General features: G+C 44.8%; 1 protein-coding gene across 4 annotated transcripts in view; it reads right to left on the bottom strand.

Annotated features, from left to right (window-relative positions):
- Positions 1-220: 220 nt before the first annotated feature.
- ARHGAP26 (Rho GTPase activating protein 26) overlaps positions 221-21635 on the bottom strand; it is a 443583-nt gene continuing 422168 nt past the window's right edge. For 2 of the 4 annotated variants that reach the window (XM_032844265.1, XM_032844267.1), the window contains exons 21-23: positions 20870-20980; positions 15012-15103; positions 221-6202 (exon numbers count right to left, since the gene is read on the bottom strand). In XM_032844265.1, the coding sequence (XP_032700156.1) occupies positions 6114-6202; positions 15012-15103; positions 20870-20980 (292 nt within the window). In that variant the 3' untranslated portion in view covers positions 221-6113. Of the gene's footprint in view, positions 6203-15011; positions 15104-20704; positions 20981-21635 lie in introns of all 4 variants that reach the window. The other 2 variants (XM_032844264.1, XM_032844266.1) reach the window with 2 other exon arrangements.

Here is a 21635-nt window from a genome sequence, read left to right on the forward strand (position 1 = left end):
TGGTTGATACGCCTCACAGCTCCTCAAGTTCACTAGCAATAGCTCTTTCCTAAAAGAAAGCGAAGCTCTCCACAGCAGGTCAAAAATCAGCACTGCAGTTGTTACCAGCGACCACAGGGACCCAGACCTGGAACTGTGAGCATGTCTTTACACTCTTATTTGAAGGAATATGAAAATAGGCATCATGTCAAAATTTTATCAGACACTCAAGAAACAAACGTGCCACCAAATGGAAAAGTCATTTAATTGAAAAATCATACTTCCACTCGTTTCATAAGGATTGTCACATAAACCAAGCAGATGAAAGAAAGCCAAGTTTCAGAGGCCACTCAACAGAAACTGGATTTTCCTTATAGGTACGCTTAGTGACGCAAAAGCACATTTAAAAAAAACAGCCTCAACATGGCAAGACTATTTTACTAAGAACAGAGAAAAAGTTCTATTCTAGTCACAAATTACTTTTTAATTACAGAATTGGATTCTACACACCAGTCAATATTCAATACTGAAGTTTAAAACAGTGCATAATTTATGGTTTAAAAAAATTAAAGTGCCATTTTTAAGTACTTTATTGATAATCTATCACACAGCACTTTACAGTATACTCAAAGGTAGCCTAAATTAGGAGATAAACATGCAAATATTTTCTTCTCCAAAATCTGGACAAAATGTCTTTTAGAGTGCTTGTGACTGCTAGCCTAGTAGTAGCTACTAAAGGTTTATGAGTTTGATCTGTTTTCCTACACGACATTTAATAAGTTAATAAGGAATACAGCTGTAGATAGTAACCATTTGATAAATACGAAGTTTTAAAATGGCACTTAATTTACATCTTTGATCATGTTGACAATCAACAGCCTCTCGTTTCTCTTGTTCTCCAATTTGAAATCTTAAAAGGCTGTCAAGTCTCAGCGGCCGCCAGCTTCCGTGGGCGTCTACATGAGCATCTGTGTCTTTATTGATGTTGATGTGTGTGCGCATAAACACACACAATACACAGACACTTTAGAGTCACCACATGAACCTCTTTCCACAGGTACCAGCGTGATCCTGGCATCTGGATACCCAAGGGAGTTGCTCTTAGGTGTCTATAGGGACAACTTTGTAGAATGTCTTGACCTCTCCAGGACTGCTCCAGGGAAATGGAACATTTTGATTATCGATACTCTGGTTCTGATTACACTCAAAAGAATTTTCATGTAATAGTAACTGCTATTCTTATATGGGTCTAGGACTACCCCAGGGCTTTGGTCACTATAGCATTCTGCCTTGAAAGGCATTTCCATCTTGTAGAGTGCTATTAAAACTTTCATAAAAGTATCAGTTGTGAACTTTTTCTGTGGTCGATTTTTCCCTATTAAGAACTATATTTATTCCTCCTAACCAGCACCCCCCGCCCAGTTCTTCAGTGTGGTTCACCTTTCTCTTTTTCTCCACTCCCTGCACGACTTGACATCCAAACCTTTTCACCCCAGAATACAGCACTTCCATCGGAAGACCACATTTCAGTCAGGGATGGCAGCTCTGAATGACATCTGGATTCTCTATATGGTCTCTCCCTCTGCTTTGGGAAGTTCTTTAGTTAGATAAGTACTGTAGGCGGCGAAAGGAGAAAAGCTAATTATTACTTGTTGGGAGTCTCGTCGCAGGCATGCTGTAGGATTGTGCAAGGTTCATTGCTCTGCTGTTGTCATTTTGATGCTACAATTACAGAGAAGTGGTTCAGCACCCAGCCGATCAGCATGGCTGCCAAACACATTTGAACGCGAGATGAATTTTTTAAACACCAGCTAAGGGTGTGTGAGAGGACACCCAGTTGACTTAAAAGACATGTGGGGCAAAGTTGTCTAGGTAATTGATTACTGTCAAGTTTGCCAAAGATGACAGATAACTCTGGAGATAGAATACCTGGGACATTCCTTTTAAAGTTAGGTAGTTATTTGGTTTCTTCAAGGCTGGCTATCTACTGCAATAATATGGTTACTCATACAATATTCTGTACTAGGGCGATCTCTGAGTGCCTTGGTGGCCACTGTTGTACCTAGGACTCCTGTTGTCTATGAAACTGTTGGTCTAGACTTGCTTTTGGAAACAGAAGCCAGAGGATGAAAAGTACCAATAAAGAGTCATGAATAGGGGAGCAAATTACCTTTAGCTGGTTATTTCTGTCTCCCCATGCTTCAACCATAGATGTTTTTGCAGTCTCTGTAGTCAAGACAGAACTTCTGGGGTGACTGGGCTTGCTGTTGTCAGGAGACGCAGTTCGTAAAAGGACTTCCCTCTGAGCTACAGGCATGGCGCACAAACTGTGGAGTCCTGGGCATGCCTGAAATGGTCTTGTCAGTAGCATGACTCTGTCCTGCCGATGCCAACCTGCCAATGCGTGATTGCTTAGCTTCTTTCTGTTTGCCTCTCTGTCCAAAAAGCACTCAGCAAAAGGGAATGAACTAGAATTACGGTGTAAAAGACAGTTTGGTCTGACAGAAGTAAACGCGTATTGGCTGCAGAAATATTAAAACACTAAGTGAGAAACTGGCTCCAATTATAAGATACTAAGGAAGGCTGTGCTATACAGGGTCCGTCCCTATACATTGATTTTTGAACACAGAAGAGAATATCTTGAGCAAGGGATTTGGGGGCAGGGATTTGAAACTAGTATCTTTCACAGCATGGAATTCTGTAGCTATAGACTTCTTTGAGTACCTGATGGACGAGTGAGACGAATCATGATGCCCAAGTAAAGGTTCGGGCTCCATGTGCTTCACCAAAGTGCCTTACAGAAGAAACACAAGGTTCCTGGGAAAGCTCAGGGATCTTGGTCCACAGTCCTCCATTCTGATACCTTGTTCACTCTCCTAATCTGCTCCAAATTCCCTATTTGAGCAGAATTAGGAATGGGAGAGGGGCATAGACAGTAAAGAGAGTAAAGCCTCCTTTTAGTCATCAAATTCCTTCCCTGTTTCTTGGCTCATATTCTTAATGGTATCTCCAGTTCTGCAGCAAATGAGGAGGAGGTGAGCCTGGCTGGGGAAAGGGAGCAGAGCAGCCATCTGTCACAGCCCCAGCATGGCCACAGGGAAGCTGGGAAGGGGTCTACCTAAAAATTCCCATTGGCGGCAGTTCCTTTTCCCTCCGGCTTCAAATCATAGCCAACTGAAGAGGGAGGGACAGGCTTCCAAGTGGTCAAGCTGGGGCCAAGTGTTGACAGCTATGCTTCAGTGAGTAGCTCCCAAATCAGGGCCTGGGCCTTCTGCTCCTCCATGTTAGCTCTAGTTAGGGTTCCAGTAAGGCAGGTGACAATTTAAAACATCAAATGTGTTAAAAACAACAACAACAACAACAACAACAACAACAACAACAACAACATTGTGTGGGGTTCCTGACATTTAGAAAGCACAGTGGACAGACTATGCTTGTCCCCACAAGCCCCACTGAACAGGTTCCGCAGCTGTCCCAAGTCTACAGGGAGTAAGTGTAGCCAGTTGGCGTGTTCTTTCTTGGGTTTTCAGTGATAGCTTTCCTGAGTCCTATCTTGGACTTATCCAGTCTTAATTCTTGCTCTCTGAATTGGTAGTGGTAGTGTCTCACTTGCTGCTGGTTGAACTCTTGCATAATAGCTGGGTAATCCTTGAGCTGATCAACTGAATCACAATGACAAACTCCTTTAAACTTAAAGTCATCTATAAAGCTCTATCAACAGCACAGCCTACATCCCTTTTGGAGTTTTTCTTTTATTTTTGGGGTTATACGAAACTTGAGATGAAAAAGAAAGGAAAGAAAGGGAAAGCAGCAGCATACTGAGGACCCAAGATCCTAAGAAGCCAGTTTTTCCTAGAATGTAGACACACACACACGACGTTTACAAAATAGCTCGGCCTCATGTGTACAGCCTTGGAAGATGTGCAGAGGAGTAAGATATAAGGAACATGCGACAACCCTGTCGCCTTCTGTCCTGACATCTTGGGGTACCAAGAAATACACCTGAGAAGAAAAATGGAAAAAAAAAAATCTAACTCCTATCCCCACCTATTTGAATCCTGAGCTTCATCTTACTACTGAGCAAGAATTCTTCGAAAAATTCATTGCCTGAAAATGCTCTTTCTCTCTCCAAATTCAAAGCCCAAGAAAAGCTCAAAAACACATGTGGATAAAGACCACCAAATACAATCAGTGTGTCACGCCCACCAACAAGAGCCAGCAGAGTCCCTAGAAACGTGTCCTCCTTCCTCAAGGCCAGAGAAGGGATGACCCTGACTCTCTTCAACCTTGCCTTCTCCCTCTCCCTCTTACACACACCTACTCAACAATCAAAGCTTAAATGTGTGGAGTGCTAGCTTAAAGATTATCAAATATAAAACTTCACCATATAATATTTCAAATCACTCTATTTACAAGTTTATCTTTAAAAAAAAAAAAAAAGCAAAAGATACAGTAATTCAACACAATTCAAGTTTTTCTTTTCTTCTTTCAACTTCCCTAAAGAGGAGTTCCAGAAGCAGGAAACACTCTGGGGTGATGCTGCCAACCCGAGGGGCTCCTGGGGAGCTTGAGAGTCCATCATTAATTTGGAGTCTGTCTGCCCAGAGTCACTCTTGCAAGGACATTCTAAAGTGGAAGATACTGGGAACTCTATTCCTTTGAAGGCCAAGTGAATGTGATATGTCCAGACCCAACTTCCCCACTCCTGGCAGTCTTGCACAAGACCCAGCCCCTTCTGGACCAGGAAATTCTCTTTCTTAGAAGGTACCCATGCCACCTTCCAAGCCCCAACCTTTTGGTGCTCTCCTGGATCAAAATGGCTTACAATATTAGTCTTGTGCCTCAAAAGCCCGAGAAACAATTCCCTTTTTCTGAGTGGCAGTGAACGTATATGTCCTTTAAAACTACAGGCCATACAGTTATCCTGGGAATCATCCTTGAAAGTCGCCTGGTCACCAGTGCTCAGCAGCCCATGGCACCGCCAACGTAAGTGAGGGGCTAGAGGCAGTCAAGGGCAGGAGAAGGGACACGGAATAGGAGACCATGAGTGAACAAGTCGAGGGGAGGAGAGGATGTCGCCCATGAGGAGGCAGCACATTGCCCCCAAGAAAGCAAACACTAGTTGCATGGAAGAGCAGAAGTATTAAGCCTGTATGTAATTTAATCTCAAGAGGTTACTAGAGTTTGTTCCAAATATATCCTGATGCTGCTAAAATTCACCAGAAAGGGAAGCGTTCCCAGCTGCTATTCTGTCTGCCCCAAGCAGACCACTCTAATTCCTTGACCTTCTCCTTCAGGAGGTTGGCAAATCATTCAAAAAATGACCAAAAAGGGGGAAGAAAAAATATGTCTTGCAAAAAGAGTGTTTTTTTTTTTTTTTTTTTTTTTTTGGTTTGGTTTCAGAGTAGGTTGGGTTGCCGTGGTTACATGGTGATGGCAGCTCTCGGTGGCAGAGAAGTTCCTAGCTTGGGAGGAGGAACATGGGGCGGGGGGATGTGTTCCCTTGCACGAGAGGACAGAGCTGAATTCTGCTCATGTTTGGCCAAGGCTGCTTGGAGATGGTGAGAGATTGCATCTTATGTAAACAGTGCTGTAACCCCTCTCTCTCCTGCATGCAACCAGACAGACCCAGCTGCCTGTAGCACTGTGGGTCTCAAGTATTTAGAGGTGGAGTAGAGAGAGTGTCAACTGTAAACAGAAGCAACGGGCCCAGCCTGGGCCTCAGAGCCAATGCGCAGCCCTGTTAGACTTAGCTACATTACATGCTCTTGAGGACTACATACATCTTTCTTACTTCCTTTTTTGGATTTGGGTGACTATTGAAACAAAATGAATGCTCCCTATTTAGGGAGCTAAATGAGAGGAACGACTTCGCAAGCCTTTCTCTTGATTATTGAAATCAAATGGCCTCCACTGCTGATTTACTTCTGTTCCGTGCAGTATCACCACATGCCAGCTGACATGATCATGGGGATGGGTGACACCAGAGTTTATAGAAACATTCGTGTTGACAGGTGGTAACAGAGTCAGTCACCCTGCATTTCTCAGTGGCAAAGAGAAATGGCCTACAACACTGGAATCAGCAGTTGTCATGGACACCATGGAAAGCTCAGCAGGTCTGCTGGGGTCACCAGTTAGAGGAACTCCACGTAGTTCTCAGGTATGAGGCCAGTCTTTCCGTCGAGAGTCCCCTCCAACCAGCCAGGCTCCTGAGATGGATGAACTGTACCGGAAGAGGAGAGAGAGCAAGCGAGAAGAGAAGATGTTACAGGTAGGGCAGGTGGTAGATGTGTGTGCACATGAAAACAAATGAGTGCAATCGCTTGTTATATTTCACATTTCCAGGACTTGTTTAAACCAGGGGTTCTTAACTTTTTGTGGGACATAAGCTTTTCAATAAAGGTTACGCCAAATGTTCTTTGTAACAGAAAAGGAAACAAAGACGTTCCAAATTTTACATAGAATTTTAGGAGGTTCCTAGACTTTCTGAAATTGCTGGTTTAAACCAGAAAGAGGTGACAAATCTCTACTTTTTAAGGTTAGAAGTCAGTTACAGTGCTCCATCCATAAATTTATCTAACCATCCATCCATCTAGCCATCCATCCACCCAACCCATCTATCTACCCAGGACTGCCTATGTACCCAGTGGAGTGCCTTGGAGGAATGCTAAGAACTCGTCTTTAAAGATATATAGAATGCATTTTACTAATCTAATTATGAATTTCACTTCCTTTTAAATCCTTACCCTCTGCTTCCAACCTCCCTGCAAATTCTGTTTGGTTTTTTTGCATAGCCTTTGAACAGCCCCCTCTCTGTTCCACGCATACCCTTAGTTTTCTTTGCTGTTCTCTAGAATTTTCCTCCCTCCTACATACGATACTGAAAGCTGTCTTCTTCCACTCTCTCTTGCAACTTTCAAAATCTCCAGTTCTTTGATTTTTCAATAACCAAAAAAAAAAAAAAAAAACCCAAACAAAAAACACTCATTTCTGTGCTATCACAATCCATCTTCATGGAAATTAGTGATATTGTAAAGATTATATAAAATCTAGCTGAGTCTGCAAAGTTCAATAGCAAGAAGAAAAAGAGAAGGAATCGTGGGACCTGGAAATGGGGGGGGTGGATATTCATGCTTGTAAACTAGGAATATACAGATCACTCTTAATGGGAACTGCAACATATTTGCTCTTAGTGTGTTAGGAAAAGTCCAATTTTCTGAGATTGTTTGAAAAGAATGAATTTTTTCTTATTCCCTTCCTAGGCTAATTAAGTGACTTCCTGAGCTTGTTTTAGAAAAGCATTTCCGCCCCCATTGCTACTATATAACTCTAGTTTCAGTTTTTAGGGAAAGAAGCAAGAACAGAAACAAAAGGAAGCAACGGGGGAGAAACAAAAGGAAGCAATGGGGGAGTAGCAAAAGGACACACATTGAGACTTATAGATCAACGTCAATGTAATCTTGAAAGCTTCTTCAGGAAAAGACATGCTCAAACATCTATTAGTTGGCCTCCACAATGCTTGCATAATTTTGTATCACTAGGCTTCATGAATAAACCAAAAATAGTAAGGGTACTTCGGATTCATGACGCCCACACAAGGAGGAGTCTGGAAGAGAAGTGCCGTGGAAGAACACAACACAACTTAAAGGCAATCCGTCCTCTCCAATGATGAAACTCTCAACCTACCTCTAAGATACTAGCACCCAAACACCATCGCCTTCTGCCCAGCCACCCAGCTCACAATGTTAAGATCACTTAATTTCTGTACCTATAAACTGGTACTCTGTCAGTGAGTTCTTGTGAAGTTCCAGGGGCCAGCATGGAGAAAGCACTCAGCAGAGAGCCACGACACAGCTGGGCTAGTCAACAGGGGATCCTGCATCATTTCACCGTCACTTGGACTGCTCAACAAGGCTTTCGCCCAGTAATGGCCTGGTCTCAATACCCACCCAAGCTTTGGGGAACCTCAAATGTTCAGAACCAAAACAAACAAACAAACAAACAAACAAACTCACTCCCCAAGATAAAAGGCCTAGAAAGAATAACCAACCAACCAAACAAAATAAAAACAAAAAAAGACGCCTTCCACTTTACAGCAGAGCTCCTAGTTGAATTGTTACTCCACCAGATAAACGTAGTCCCTCACTTTCAGACATTCTCCCTTCCTGGCCAGCTGTTCAAACACATCTCAGGTGTTGAGGTAGTAATGTCTACAAACATTAAAAATGGAATTTGCAGAGTAAGGGAAGAGTGAGAAGGGATAAAGGAGGCCCTCCATATTGAAGAACAGGAGCTGTGTCACAGGAGACGGCAGGGGACAGTGCAGCCCTCAGCTTAGACTGGGATTCACGGGTGTCTTCAAGCTGGGTTCATCAAGGCATGGTAGCAGACTACCCGAATCACCTAGATGGTTATTAAAACTGCAGTCTTGGACCCTAAGGCATACCAGTTAAAACACAATCTCCAGGAGGGAGGTCCAGGGATCTGTCTTTTTAACTCATCCAAAGAAAGGTAAGGGTTATGACTTTTCTGTGCCAAAATGCCTCTGTAACGAGGGTGGTAATAAGAAAATGCAAATTCTCATTTACTGCTAGAGGAGGGAGGCAACATCAAATGTCCTCCCAGCTTCTGTTGTCTTCTGTTTCCTGTCCTCCCACTTCATGGCTCAGCTGAAGCTCTACTTCCTTCATAAATACTGGCATGGATTCTGGTCTACCGTACCTGTACCCTCTTTTCTCCAAACTCCTGGAATGCTCATGGTATGTTCTGTACATTGTTCATGGGTCCTATTAACACTGTTTAAATGTGTTAAGCTTTGCTTCCCCCCCTTTTTAAAGGACACTTAGTCTGTACTGTGACTCCCCTCTGCCTGGTGAATTATGACAGAAGCTAACAGATAGCGCCTGGGAAGGAGCCAATGGACTGAGAGCTTTAGACATACATCAGTTTATTTGATCCTAAAGATCCTAGCTTGCATTTTACTATCTGTACTTCACAGATGAGAAAATTAAGGCTCAGAAACATAAATTAATTTGTACAGCAGGATCACAATGGTAGAACTAGTGTTTGAACCCAGCTTGTTTGACTCCAGAGACCATGCCCTTTTACAAACCACTGCATCTATATTCAACCAGAGAATGTGATCTTTGGGGATAAGAATGATACATACACACATACTAAGAATGCACATATACATATATATGTACATGCCAAGTGGTGGCTTTTTGCTAATGCTTTGCCTGCACTAACTCCTTTCATCTTCAGAATGACTCTGGAGTTGATTCTGCTATTATCCTCATTTTACTGATGAGAAACTGAGGCTCAGAGAGTTTAAGCATCTTGCCCAATATTACACAGCTGACAGGGGATGGAGGTGGATCTGAACCCAGGGTATCTGACCAAAGAGGCTGTGGTCTAACCACTATAGCTTTTGCCTAGCCCAATGCTTTGGACGACAGTGATGCTCATAAGTACTCGTTGAACTCAACTGAGCCAATGTCCGACTTTCTGAATTGCACCAATGTCCAATGTGCTATATAAACACACGGAGTGTTTCCGTGAGTTGCCCAGGCAGCTCTCCAGCCCAGCAAGCATCTAATATAAGCTGCCGCTGACATGGATGTGCTTCCTGCCAACCACCTTCTCTCAGCTCCAGCCACACACACTCCCTACACCCCTGCACACACAACTCAAGCTCTCTCCTTTCCTTCTCTCACTGTGGACAAGAAGCAAGCATGTGGCTATGATGTCTAATGGCTGACTGCTCCAAAAGGAAGCAGCACTGGCTGGAAGAGGCAAAAACCCTTGTGTAGCTGAATACATTTACTCATTTAGCAAGCATTTATTAAGCACTTACCCTGTGCCAGACACTGTGCTAGGGAACCCTGGACACAGTACTGAGCAAGCAGAAGGATTCTGCTCTTGGATCAAGGCAATATATTAATAAAGAAGCACATAATTTTAGGGAGTGATGAAGGAAGAGAGAGAGACTGCGATAGGGATGCAGGTATGGAGAGGAGCTCAAAAAAGCTAAAACCTAAAGGATCTAAAGGAGCTAGCCAGACAGCAGATAATGCCAGTGCAAAGGTCCTAAGGTGGCAGAATGCCTGGTATGATTTGAGAACAGTGGTCTGCAAATTTTTCTCAAAGAGCCAGATTGTAAATGTGTGTTTCTACTCAACTGTGCCATTGTAGCTCTATAGGTAATGTGCAGACAAAGAGGCATGGGTAGCTAAGCTCCAATAAAATTTCATTTACAGAAATAGTCAGTGAGCTAGATTTGACAGGTCATAGTTTGCTGACTGTAACTGAGAACACAGGGAAGGCCTGTGAGGCTGCAGTGTATCAAGTGAGGAAGGGAAGGGCCAGGGGTTAGGAGCTGGTCTGTGGAGGCACCCACCAATAACTGTGGGAGGAACAAGAGACCAGGAGTATGTGAAACAAAATAACATGGTGTGATTTCCAAACCACACTGGCTGCTGCACAGAGAATGGGTTATGGGGACAAGAGTTGACATGACAACTATATAGGTAGCTGGTGGAAACACCTGGGTAAGAGATGGAGGTGGCTTGGGTTTGTGTTTGGATTTGGCAGTAGAGACAGCTGTGGAGTCCAAGACTTCACTGAGGACCTCCCCACAACACCCCACTGGTGGAGTGGCTCAGTGGTCCCCTGGGGGGGTGTTCTCTATTGCGGAAACCCAGGGCAGCCGGATCTTAACACTCATGCAGTACCCCATACATGGGAATGAATGGATCCAGCCCACCTCAAATCTTGAGGGAAGTATCCCAAGAACCCAATTTTAGTGACTACCATGTGAATTTTCCAGGTACCACTAATCACATTGCCATAAAATGACTAATGTTCCTGAGAACACAACTTATTTCTCTTTCCAGTTACTATCTGAGGTGCTCCTGGTGAAATGGGCTATTTCCTAGTAGACTGGCAAGGGCTGACAGTGGAGTTATTTCCGAGTATTGCACACCCATTCCACCCTGCACAAAGTCCAAAAGCTGACTGAGCAGCCACCTCAGATTTACAGCACAGGCCCCTGGAATCCAAAGACTTGTTGATTAATCATTGCGAAATAACAGAGTTTCCCCTCAGGGTGCCCCTCCTTCTTCCTCCTTATTCATTCTTCCTGATCCTGAAAAAGACGACACACAGGAACTCTAACTCTCGAAGCCTGTCATTAAGAAACTTTCTTCCTATTGGTCTGATGATTTAATCTCATAGCTACAGAGCATCCAACTTAAACAGCTCTTACTGAGGTCTCCAGAAACAAACTAGCAAGGGAGAGAACAAGGGAAATGATCTCCCTGCCTAACATGCTAACAGCTTTTTCTCCCGTAATGCCTGATTTCTCCAACAGATGTGAAGGGAGGGGGGAAATGGGGATATGTGTAGCATTTTCTAGGAATCACCACAAAAAAGTGTATTCATGGGGTGCCTGGATAGTTCAGTTGGTTCAGCATCTTTTGGTTGACTTTTGGTTTCATCTCAGGTTGTGATCTCAGGGTCCATCCTGGGATCAAGCCTGGCAGCAGGCTCCTTGCTCAATGGGGAGTCTGCTTGCTTGGGATTCTCTTTCTCTGCATGTCCCCAATCCCCCCCCCCCCATCATGCATACTCTCTTGTTCTCTCTCTAAAATAAATAAATAAGTAAATCTTTAAAAAGTGGATTCACATTTTGTCAGATCCTTCTTTGACTGCAGCTCAGTCAACACTGAGAGGTGTTTTCTTTGGGGTTTCATTTTACCTTTTGCTCTTCAGGGAATGTGAAAGGGCATCCCTGGTTAAAAACAAGCTGCAATGACTCCCAGAGATCACAGGAAGGCATGGATAAGGTCTCTGACTCATTAAACCAAACCTCTTTCCCGCTCTCCTTTATCATTATAGGATTTACAATGATGACCAAGTTGTGTGGTGCACGCAGTCCCAGGACGTACTAGGCAGAGCACCCCGTAGGGAAGCAAAGGACTTGGCAGTTAAAAATCACCTAAGTTTCTTTTCCTTCCTCTTTGGTTACCTACTTAAGCTGCTTCAAAAAGGAGACTTAAAAAGGTGGGAAGGTGACATGAAGCAACCTCTCTGTAGAACAGTCTGGCAGCTCCTTCAACTGTTTAACTGAGTTTCTGTGGGATCCAGTAGTACCTCTGCCCTCGCCCAGGTCTATCACCAAGAGACCTGAAAGGTGTCTCACAAAAATCTGTACGTGCACGGTTATAGCCGCATTGCTCCACACAGCCAAAAAGTAGAAATAATCAAAATGCCATTAACTGATGAGTGGATAAATAAAATGTGGTGTATCCACACAAGGGAAGACTACCCAGCAATAAAAAGGAAAGAAGTCCTGATGTACACTCCAACAGGGATGGACCTTGAAAATACTATGCTAGGTGGAAAGAGCCAGTCGCAAAGACCACATACTGTGTAAGTCCATTTATATGAAATACCCAGGGCAGGCAAATTAATAATGACAGAAAGTAGAGGAGTGGTTTCCTGGCTAAATAGGGGAGGACTGGGGGTGAATGGAGCATGGCTGCTAAGGGGCACTTTTGGGGGTGATGAAGATATTCTGGAATTAGATAGCAGTGATGGTTGCACAACTCTGAATATACTAAAAACCAAAGAATTGTACATTTTAAATGGGTAAACTGTATGGTATGTGGGTATCTCAAGAAAGTTGTTTGGGGGGGAAAAAAAAGGAAGAGGGTTGCCCTTGAAAAAAGGAGTCACAAACAAGATACACACACATACACATACCTTTTGAGAGTTTAGACCAAGTTTGCCCCTAAGATCAGGGGTCCTTTGTGCAGTCACAGGGAATAGCTGATAGGAACATGACAGTCCCCTGCCTGCAGGAGCAGTGAACTAGGGTTCAGAGGACAGACTTTAAGTTCTGGATTCACCTGTAAACGTGGGAATGTCTCAAATCCTGCCCATCTCTAGGCAGAAGGCCTACCCCTGCTGGCAGGGCAGGACACAGAAGGACTGCATGCAGCCCACGCGGGTCTGTCTGCTGGGAACGCTGCGTCATGTTAGGGCTGCGCTGGGACTCCACCACGTGGGCCTATTCAGGCAGAGCACACTTGTCAGTGACATGGCTCTGGACAGCCTTCCGTGGACCCATGTCACCTCAGGTCTGCCAGGGCCGGAATGCTCCAGCTGCTGACAGGAGAGGCAGCTCAGTTGGCTGGCTGCACTTGGATATGTAAAGCACCCAAGTGAAAGTTAATGGAGCGAAGGTTTAAGGACAGTGTTTTGGGGCTTAGAGAACAATACAAGAGGACACACGCCCAGCAGGCCACATACAGTCATGGGCTCACCCCAGGTCCTGCGGTCTCAGAAGGGCCTAGTGTGACCTAGGAATCCCCCAGGTGCTCTGTGACCTGTCTCCCCATGCCTAATTATTATCTCTGCAACGCTGAATGCAGGGCTGGGCAAACAGGGGGCTGCCCCTTCACATGGAGGTGCACTCAAGACTGTCCCCAGGAGTCCATCTTTACTTGGCTTAGAGGCTGCTAAAGACAGCCAGGACTCAGAGGGCCAAGGTGTGGTACCTACTGACCAGGCAAGAGCCAGGCCTGTGTTATAGGAGGGACAAATATAAAAGGGTCACAGTGAGCTATGAGAACATCAGGCTCTTAGATGGGCGTAATGATGGCAATCATCATCATGATAATAACACTGAATGCTTAATGTGTTGAGTATGCTCTTAAATACATGATGTGCATTACTGCAATTCACCCTCACAACCCTCTTATCTTTATGTGGCAGGGGACAGAACTGAAGCACAGAGAGTTTGTCACTGCTGGAGTTCACACAAAAGCAGGTGGTTGAGCCTGGACTTGCACTTTGGTGGCCTGAATCTAGAGCTCAGGCACTTCAGTGCTAGGTGGGGGCCTTGGCTGCTCTGTATTTCTGCCTCTCGAGCAGGTGGCAGGAGGTGTGACCTAGGACAAAGTGGGGCACTCAGCCCTGAAGGGGAGCGCTTGGGCGACAGGCACTCAGCCCTGCTCAGAAACTCTGCCACTACCCCACCGGAGATCAAGAAGGCAGTCCGTGAAAATGTCTGCTTCCTGAAATCAGGCAGCAGCTCTGGGTTTCTCCTGTGGGCAAAACAAGAGACCCTTTCACCCAAGGACCCAGGAAGATTAACCCCAAAGGAGAACTTCATCTGGCAAAAATCTCAGCTACAACAAAGACTCTGGCTTTTTCCCAGCATCCTAATTTTTCTCTTATGTAAATGGTAAGTTATGACAAACTATGACATCAATATCACTTTGAAAAATACTACATTTTCCTTATTTTTGGGAGGAGAACAAACAAACAAACAAAAACAAGAAAAAGGTAAGACTGGTTTCCAGTTCTACCATGCGGGTGCCACGACTCCATTTTCACACAGGATACTTGAGCAGCACAGCTGGGAGTCTGCTGGGAGATGGCCCCAAGGGAGTCGACTCTACACTCCCAACAGTCAGGGGGAGGACAAGCATGGCTGCATGGAGGCTCACTGACCCTGAGCTTGCCCAGTGCCCTGCTAGCCTGGAAATAAGCCTCACCTGATATGGAGAGTGAATGCCACTGAACCCAGGAGGAAAAGAGGCACAGACCCTGTGTGCTTCAGTCTTCACCCTGAGCCAGCCACTTGTAGGATCCCTGTTCTCTGCTCTGCTATCTCCTATCCTCTGTCTAGTTCCCAGACTCTCAAAGCCACTGCCAGGTGCTGAGCGGAGCCCTGTCCAGGTACACAATCATTTTTCATGTCCAATACAGCTCCATGAGGCTGAGTCTATCCAAGTGAAGACTTCTGTACACTGTCCTACTCTTGACAGCGCCTCTAGAAGTCCTGCTGCTACTCCCCTATTTTGGGGAAAGACCCCCCCCCACCCTACCACACTTCTTTTCAGTCTTACCCATTCAAGAGAGAGAGACTGTATTTTTTTTTTCCTCGTAGGAACTTTGAAAACTGCAGGGTTATTTTGCTCCCCTACCCCTCCCACGGCTCTGCAAGGGGATGAGAAACTCACCATTGTCGAAGACTGTGCCTGCTGTGAACGAGAGCTCTGAGTCATGTTCAGCTTTGCAGGCATATAAGGCTTTTGCCTTCCGGAACGGTGTGCTGTGTGAAAACAGGAGTTTATTTAGCAGTATTTTTAAACCTTCTGAAAGCCCCAGATATGTAATCTCTCTCATCCACTTCCCTGCAAGCCACCTAGTTGTCTCTTGCGGCAACAGCCTGACAAGGCAGCCAGATGGCAAAACATGAGGTGGAAAAGTTGCAAAGGTCACCAGAGAAAAATGAGAATTATTCAGAGACAAGACATAAGCCCTGAGCAACCACACTTCTTGTGGGGTCACCTTGTGTCATGTGAAACTCTGCCTAGGAGTTACAACACCTGAACAGTGGGAGTATAGGCTGAGACCCATTCTTGGAGCAGGAGTAGTTTGGGGAAAGGGAGGTTGGGCAGGAAAGAGCTTCCCAGTTGCTCTGGAGAGCACTCATAACAGACCTGGTTGAAAACTGGCAATGCTCAGTGAGTCAAAAAGCAGAAATTCTAATAGCCATGTTTCGGCTCTGGGCCACGGGCTGACATTCGCTTTCTCAGATGTCACTTATTTCTCATTGGGCTGGTGGAGCAGGATTCCAGAGCTGGAACTTCCCGACCCCCAGGGTAGGGCAGGCAACAAACAAGTTGTGTGTGTGAGCACTTACATGAATGTGTGTGGGGAGCGTGGGGAGGAAGAAGGGAGGGGGAACATGACATATATATGTGCATCAAAATAATTTCTGAAAAGCTCTCAAAGTGACTCTAGTGTGCAACCAGGGCTAAGAACCACTGTTCTAGATTAGGGGTTGGCAATCTCTTGCTCTAAATGGCCTAGCAGTGAGTATTCTAGGATTTGTGGGCTATAAGAACTCTGTTGCAATTACTCAGCTCTGCCTTGTGGCATAAAAACAGCCATAGACAACACGTAAATGAATTTGTATGGCTATGTTTCCTCAAAACTTTACTTAGAAAAAACAGGTGGTAGGTTGGACTTGATCTAAAGAGTAAATTGTTAAGAACTGGTAAATCCTATTACCTTCTATCAATTTTTGCTTTGATATCCAAATAGTTCCAAATGATCTATGGACTTCTCAAGGGTCATAAAACAAATAACATAGAACAGTCAGAAGTTGACTCTTTATTTGCTAAAAGTCATCTCTTCTCCCTCTGAAGAAGCACTTTTAGGAGCTCAGGGCACAATAACAAAAGAGCAAGTAGGTCCTCTGGGTTAAACAATTATTCCAGGGATGGATTATTTACTCCAGCTTCATCTGACTAACAGAAAGCCTCCAGGAGCCGGTGATGCTAAGTGCCCTCTGGCACACTGACTTCTAGCAGCCAAATGAGATTTAGGTAAGGAAAGTCTGGTCTTAGGTAAGCCCAGATAAAATCACAAGAGGCAGGGGTCTTGGGTCATTATGACACTGTTATTTCTCAGAGTCACCAAATCCAGCTTCTCTTTGGGAAGGAGAAGCCATGGATGGATGGATGGACACTTATACTGGGACCAGACATCAGAAGGTCTAGTCTTGGCTCCATGAAAACCGAAGGAAAGATAGTTTAAAAGTTCTGCTGCACACAATGATCATGATAAATGATTATCTAGAACTGTTGCTGGGCATAGTTTGCCATTCTTTTCTCTGGTCTTCTAGTGGCCAACAGATGATGGCCAGGTGGGAGAAAATTGGGAAAGTGGGAGAAAATGAAGTGGATTCACTGGGAATCAAAGAGAGAAGAGCCATCAAAATTCCTGAGCTTTAAGTGGAAAACAGCTCTTTCTGGGGTAATTGTCATTAAACTCAGAATAGAGCTCTGCACCAGAGGCATATTCTGTGATCTAACTGAACCAAGTCTGCATATTGTCAGGAAGGGCCAAACATCCATTGTGCAACTTTCCATGGAGGGAAAAATAGTTTGTTTTTGTTTTTGAGGGAGTGGGAGCCAAGAGGAGGAGTTGCCTGGTTATAAAAAGTGATAAAATGGCCCATATCCCATAATGGCAGGCAAGGAGAGCCTGGAAGGTAGAAGGAGAATCCATCTGACATTAACCTTGGTCACTGGCCCCTGAGGACAGTGCACAGCGGGTGGGTAGAGTGCATAGATTAGGGACGAGAAAAATCAAAGGTGAGGGTAAGATTACTGAGGCAAGCCTCCTCCAGCTGGATTTTCATAGAGGTTACTTATTAACTTCATTAAATAAAAGGAATGGGACAAAATGGGCAAACCAGGGAAGCCAAGTGGGATATCTGGCAGGAATCAAGCAGAGGGAATGGTCTCAGGTGCTGAAGTTTATCATTCAAGAGAAGTAAATTTTCTACTAATGTTAGGCTTTTGGAATTGAATCAAGTGACAATAAAATAATCCATTAAAAATAAAAACAAAGATCAGGAAAGGGACTTGCTTTTTTCTTAGATTAACAGGTGACTGACCATCTACAAGAAGGTCTTTTCCCCTGAGACCTCCTATTCCTGTTTCCCAGGACCAGGGCTGCCAAATAAAGTACAAGACACCTAGTTAAATTAGAATTTCAGATCAACGAGAAATGCTTTTGTAGTAGAAGTATGTCCCAAATACTACATGGGACCTACTTACAATAAGAGAAATCATTTGCCATTTATTTACCATTCAAATGTAACTGAACATTCTGTATTTTCATTTTATTTGCTAAACATTTGCTAAATCTGGCAATTCTATCTGGGGGACAGTCTTACCTTTTTTTAAAAGTTTGTCAGCCCAACAGGTCCAGGGTCCTATGTTATATTCGCTCTCAAAAGCCCCAGTAGTTTGCTTAAGATAGGGTTCCTAAAAACAGACCCTGTTGGCACTGAGGTTGTGTTTGTAGGCTTTGGCTCTGACTTAAAAAAATTAAAACTCCCCACACCAAGCATCCTTGGCTCTGTGGCTCCCCATTCTCTGCAGTGCATCTCAACACTGGACACAGAGAGCCTTAGGTGCCTTCAGCTGCTCCTGAGACAGTACCCTTCAGACCTCAGCTGGCCTTCAAGGGCATGAACAAGTTTGGCACCTTCTGCTGGTTCATTTTTAATTTTCGCCTCTGAGGATGGCACAAGGCCAGAAAAGCACTCAGAGGAGCTTCCCTCAAATGCCCTTGCAAGCCTTGCAAAATGATGACCCACTGTCCATCAGATGACACTACAGGGAGGTGGGGCCAGCCAGACTGGCAGGATGCAACAGCTTGATCATTCAGGCCCCACTGCCAGGGACCACTGTGTAAAGGGAAGGTATGGTTTAGGGGCTGGGAGCTTCTCTAGGGGTACAGGAAAGGGAAGTGTGAAGGGAATATGCTTCTATGACCCTTCCTCTGCTGTGCTATTAAAGGCATCTTCCTTCCTGCGCTTGAACTAACAAGCACTGAAAATGCTTGGAAGAGTGGAGAGGGAGTCATTCCCAGAGGAGACATTACATAGAAGTTCACAGGACCATTTATTAGGTCCTATGGAGTATTTACTTTTTAAAATCTCTGCCAGGGGAAGGAAATCTGAAGCTTCATGCTCTTGAAGTGGATTTGGGGAAAAGCCCCCATTGGACCTGAAAACAGGTATGCTCCCATCTCTTGGCTGCATACCCTAATGGCAGTTAGGGGACTTTAATCCTCTCTGTTGGCTAGGTCTGATGGGCTAGCTCCCAGTAGGGTCTCCATCTGTGCTCACCTCAGCACACACACTTAGCTCTGTGACAGCTGATTCCAAGCCCCAGTCTGCTTTTCCTATTTCAAAATGGCAGATTCCTAAAGTGTTGTTGAATGGTATCATCCAAATGGTGCTATTTTAATGATGGCCAGAGTGGGCAGTTCTGAATAACCATGACCCCAGACCTACTACAGTAGCAGATCCTACTGCCACCATGCTTTGTCAATCATGAAATACTTTGGGAGATGGAAAGGAGTAGCTAAAGAAAGAAAAAAACAAACAGACCCTGAAAATTTGTTGGGTGATGGAACGGAGTACAGAGGTGGAGATACTGGTCAGGCAACAGGCCCCCAAACTCAGAGACACAAAAAAGTGAACATCCTGAAAGCATAGAATATGTTCAGCTTTTTACCTGAATGATTCTGAGTCCCCCAGTCCATTCTGTTCAAGGGACCAGTGTTTTGAAGATTTTACTTCCCTTTGTACAAAATGAAGGAAACACGTTCTGCTAATGACCAAGCTTCTTCTATGAGTAGTGACGCTTATTGGAAGGTGGCTGTAGTTTGCTGTGGTTCAGGTCTTCATGGGGGAATGAGTGACTGAACTGCTCTGGTTAGATCCATGCCATATCTCATGTCCTAGAAAGTTAGTGTCTCCCAAAGCACCCAGAATATGTCTAAGAAATAATGAGGAAATAACTTGAGTGTCAGAAAAATAGGGTCTGAATTTTAACTTTATTCCCAGGATGAGGACAAGAGTATATGAAAAAGCTACCTTGCCCAACTTCCACTGCAAAGCTAGACAGAAAATCAGGAAGAGCAGGGCAGGCTCTGCAGCTGGGAGTGGCATGGAACCTTAGGTTTGGGGACACCCACCATGTTTGGAGGAAAGAGTGCTGAGTTGAGGACAAGAAATCCTGAATTCTGGATGGGCTCTCATCCAGTGGTGGGACTACAGTCAACTCTCTGTGCCTTAGTTTTCTTTCTCTGTAAGACAGTTCAGGCCATTTCTCCTCTCATTCTCACAAGATGATAGAATGCAATGATAGACTGGAAAGTTCCTGGAGAAGAATAAACTAATATATACATCTATATATATAAATAACATGGGTTTTCTTTTTTAAAAGTGAGACTCAATGTTACAAATTATTTAAGTCTCTCTGCTGGACCCATCCTTCAGGAAAAAAAAAAAAAACAGCTATGAGAAAAAGATGGACGAGAAAATACTGTTAAGGCTCCAGGGGCTTATGATGCTTTATAATTGGGCTCTACATTTTAGTTGTCTGCAAGCAGAAACTAAATTTGAGAGAGACACAGCCTTAGGATCCATATAGCAGAGAGATTCTGCAGGGAATTTTTATTAATTAATTCTTTTTTTTATTTAAATAGCTTCTTTTCTCTAAAGAATTAAGTCTAGACATCCTCAAACCAGAGAAGAACTAGATCAACCTGAGAAAGAGGTGCTGCCTATTCCCATGAGTGCTAAGGGTCCATGATGCATGGAGATCGGAGATCGGAGCACACAGAGGGCAAGGAGGCAGCCATGATGATTTAAAGAGAAACTGCTTCACATCTCCATCCTTTATTCCATTACATTCATCTCTCTCGTGATTCTGGTCTTAGCAACTAGGGGTCAATGCTCATGGCCAACAGTCAAACCCCACAAATAAATGCTGCCTGATGCTACTTGATAAAAATGAGGGAAGAAAAGGCCAGTACGTGTCTCAGCACTGTTCCCTCTGGTATTATCTTATACCAAAGCACAGAGAAAGCTCCATGACTCAGAGAACAGGGGCCCATCCAGGAGGCACTCTTTCCCCAACTCCAGGCATCACGGATTCATTCAGAAATTGGAGGAAGGGTTCAGAGAGATGTGGAAAATGCCATGCTGGTTCATGCACATGTCCCTCCCAGCTTCGGTCTCTTAGGCTGGAATTATAGGAGGGCAGAGGTTAGCCACCCCCACTGTTCCTGACTGGCTTTGGATAAACAGGAATAGATCGGTCATCATCCATGATTTTACCTGGAGTCTTCACGAACCGCTTCTTCTGGCCTGTCAAAAAGCAAGTGCAGGTTTGGATGGCGGGGAACAAAGTTGACGAGGAGGCTGAACACTGCATGAAGAGAGGACCAAGCCAATGAGAGAGCAACGGCAGCAACAGAAAACCAAACAAACCCTGCAACAGACCTGATGGGGGATGAGTCGCTGGACGTGGATGAGGTGGGCATAGGGCTGGATGGCGCCGAGAACATGGGCCAAGATGGCGAGAGGGGTGAAGTTGGGCTTGGATTCGGGGGGCTGCAAGACAGAACAATCAGAAAACTCGTCAGCACAGAGGGAAACCACAATGGGGGCAATGAGGTTCATGGGAGGCCAAATGATGGGGAGCTGGAGCAGACGAGGAGCACTGAAACCCGGCTGTGTTGTCAGTGCCAAGTCACTTTTCTCCAGACCAGACCTCGGTATATTCCAAGTAGCGCCTCTTCTGCAATTCCTTGGAGTACTAAGGAGTGTCTCTGCCCTGCAGAAGAGCTGCTTTCTAGGTCACAGGAGCTTTTTTTATGGTGTGCTTTGCCCACTGGTGGAAGATGCCCTGGGCCCATGTGTGTGAGCTCCCACTCATACCCTAGCACCAGCCCATGTGGAACAGGGCTAGTTTCTAAGAGGCCTTCAGGCTCCACTGCTGTGAGAGTGTTTTTAAAGTTGGATCTCAGCAAAAATGACCATTTTTCTGGGCCACATGGGCCATGAAGCCAGAAAACAATTTCCTGTTTACATTTTTAACTAAACGGGCTGTGTGCCATTGGAGACTCAGAGAAGCAGTGCATCAGAAATACGATAGCGGATGAAGGACGGGTCTGGACACACACCTCTCAGGAGAGGGCACACATTACCCACAGCATTGTGGTTCCCCTGAGGTTTGCTTGCCAGGCCTGCCCTTTCTCTTTTCATG

This window comes from Lontra canadensis, unplaced genomic scaffold (assembly GCF_010015895.1).
Source record: "Lontra canadensis isolate GAN:19392208 unplaced genomic scaffold, GSC_riverotter_1.0 scaffold149, whole genome shotgun sequence".
In the NCBI taxonomy this organism is placed as follows: Eukaryota; Metazoa; Chordata; class Mammalia; order Carnivora; family Mustelidae; genus Lontra; species Lontra canadensis.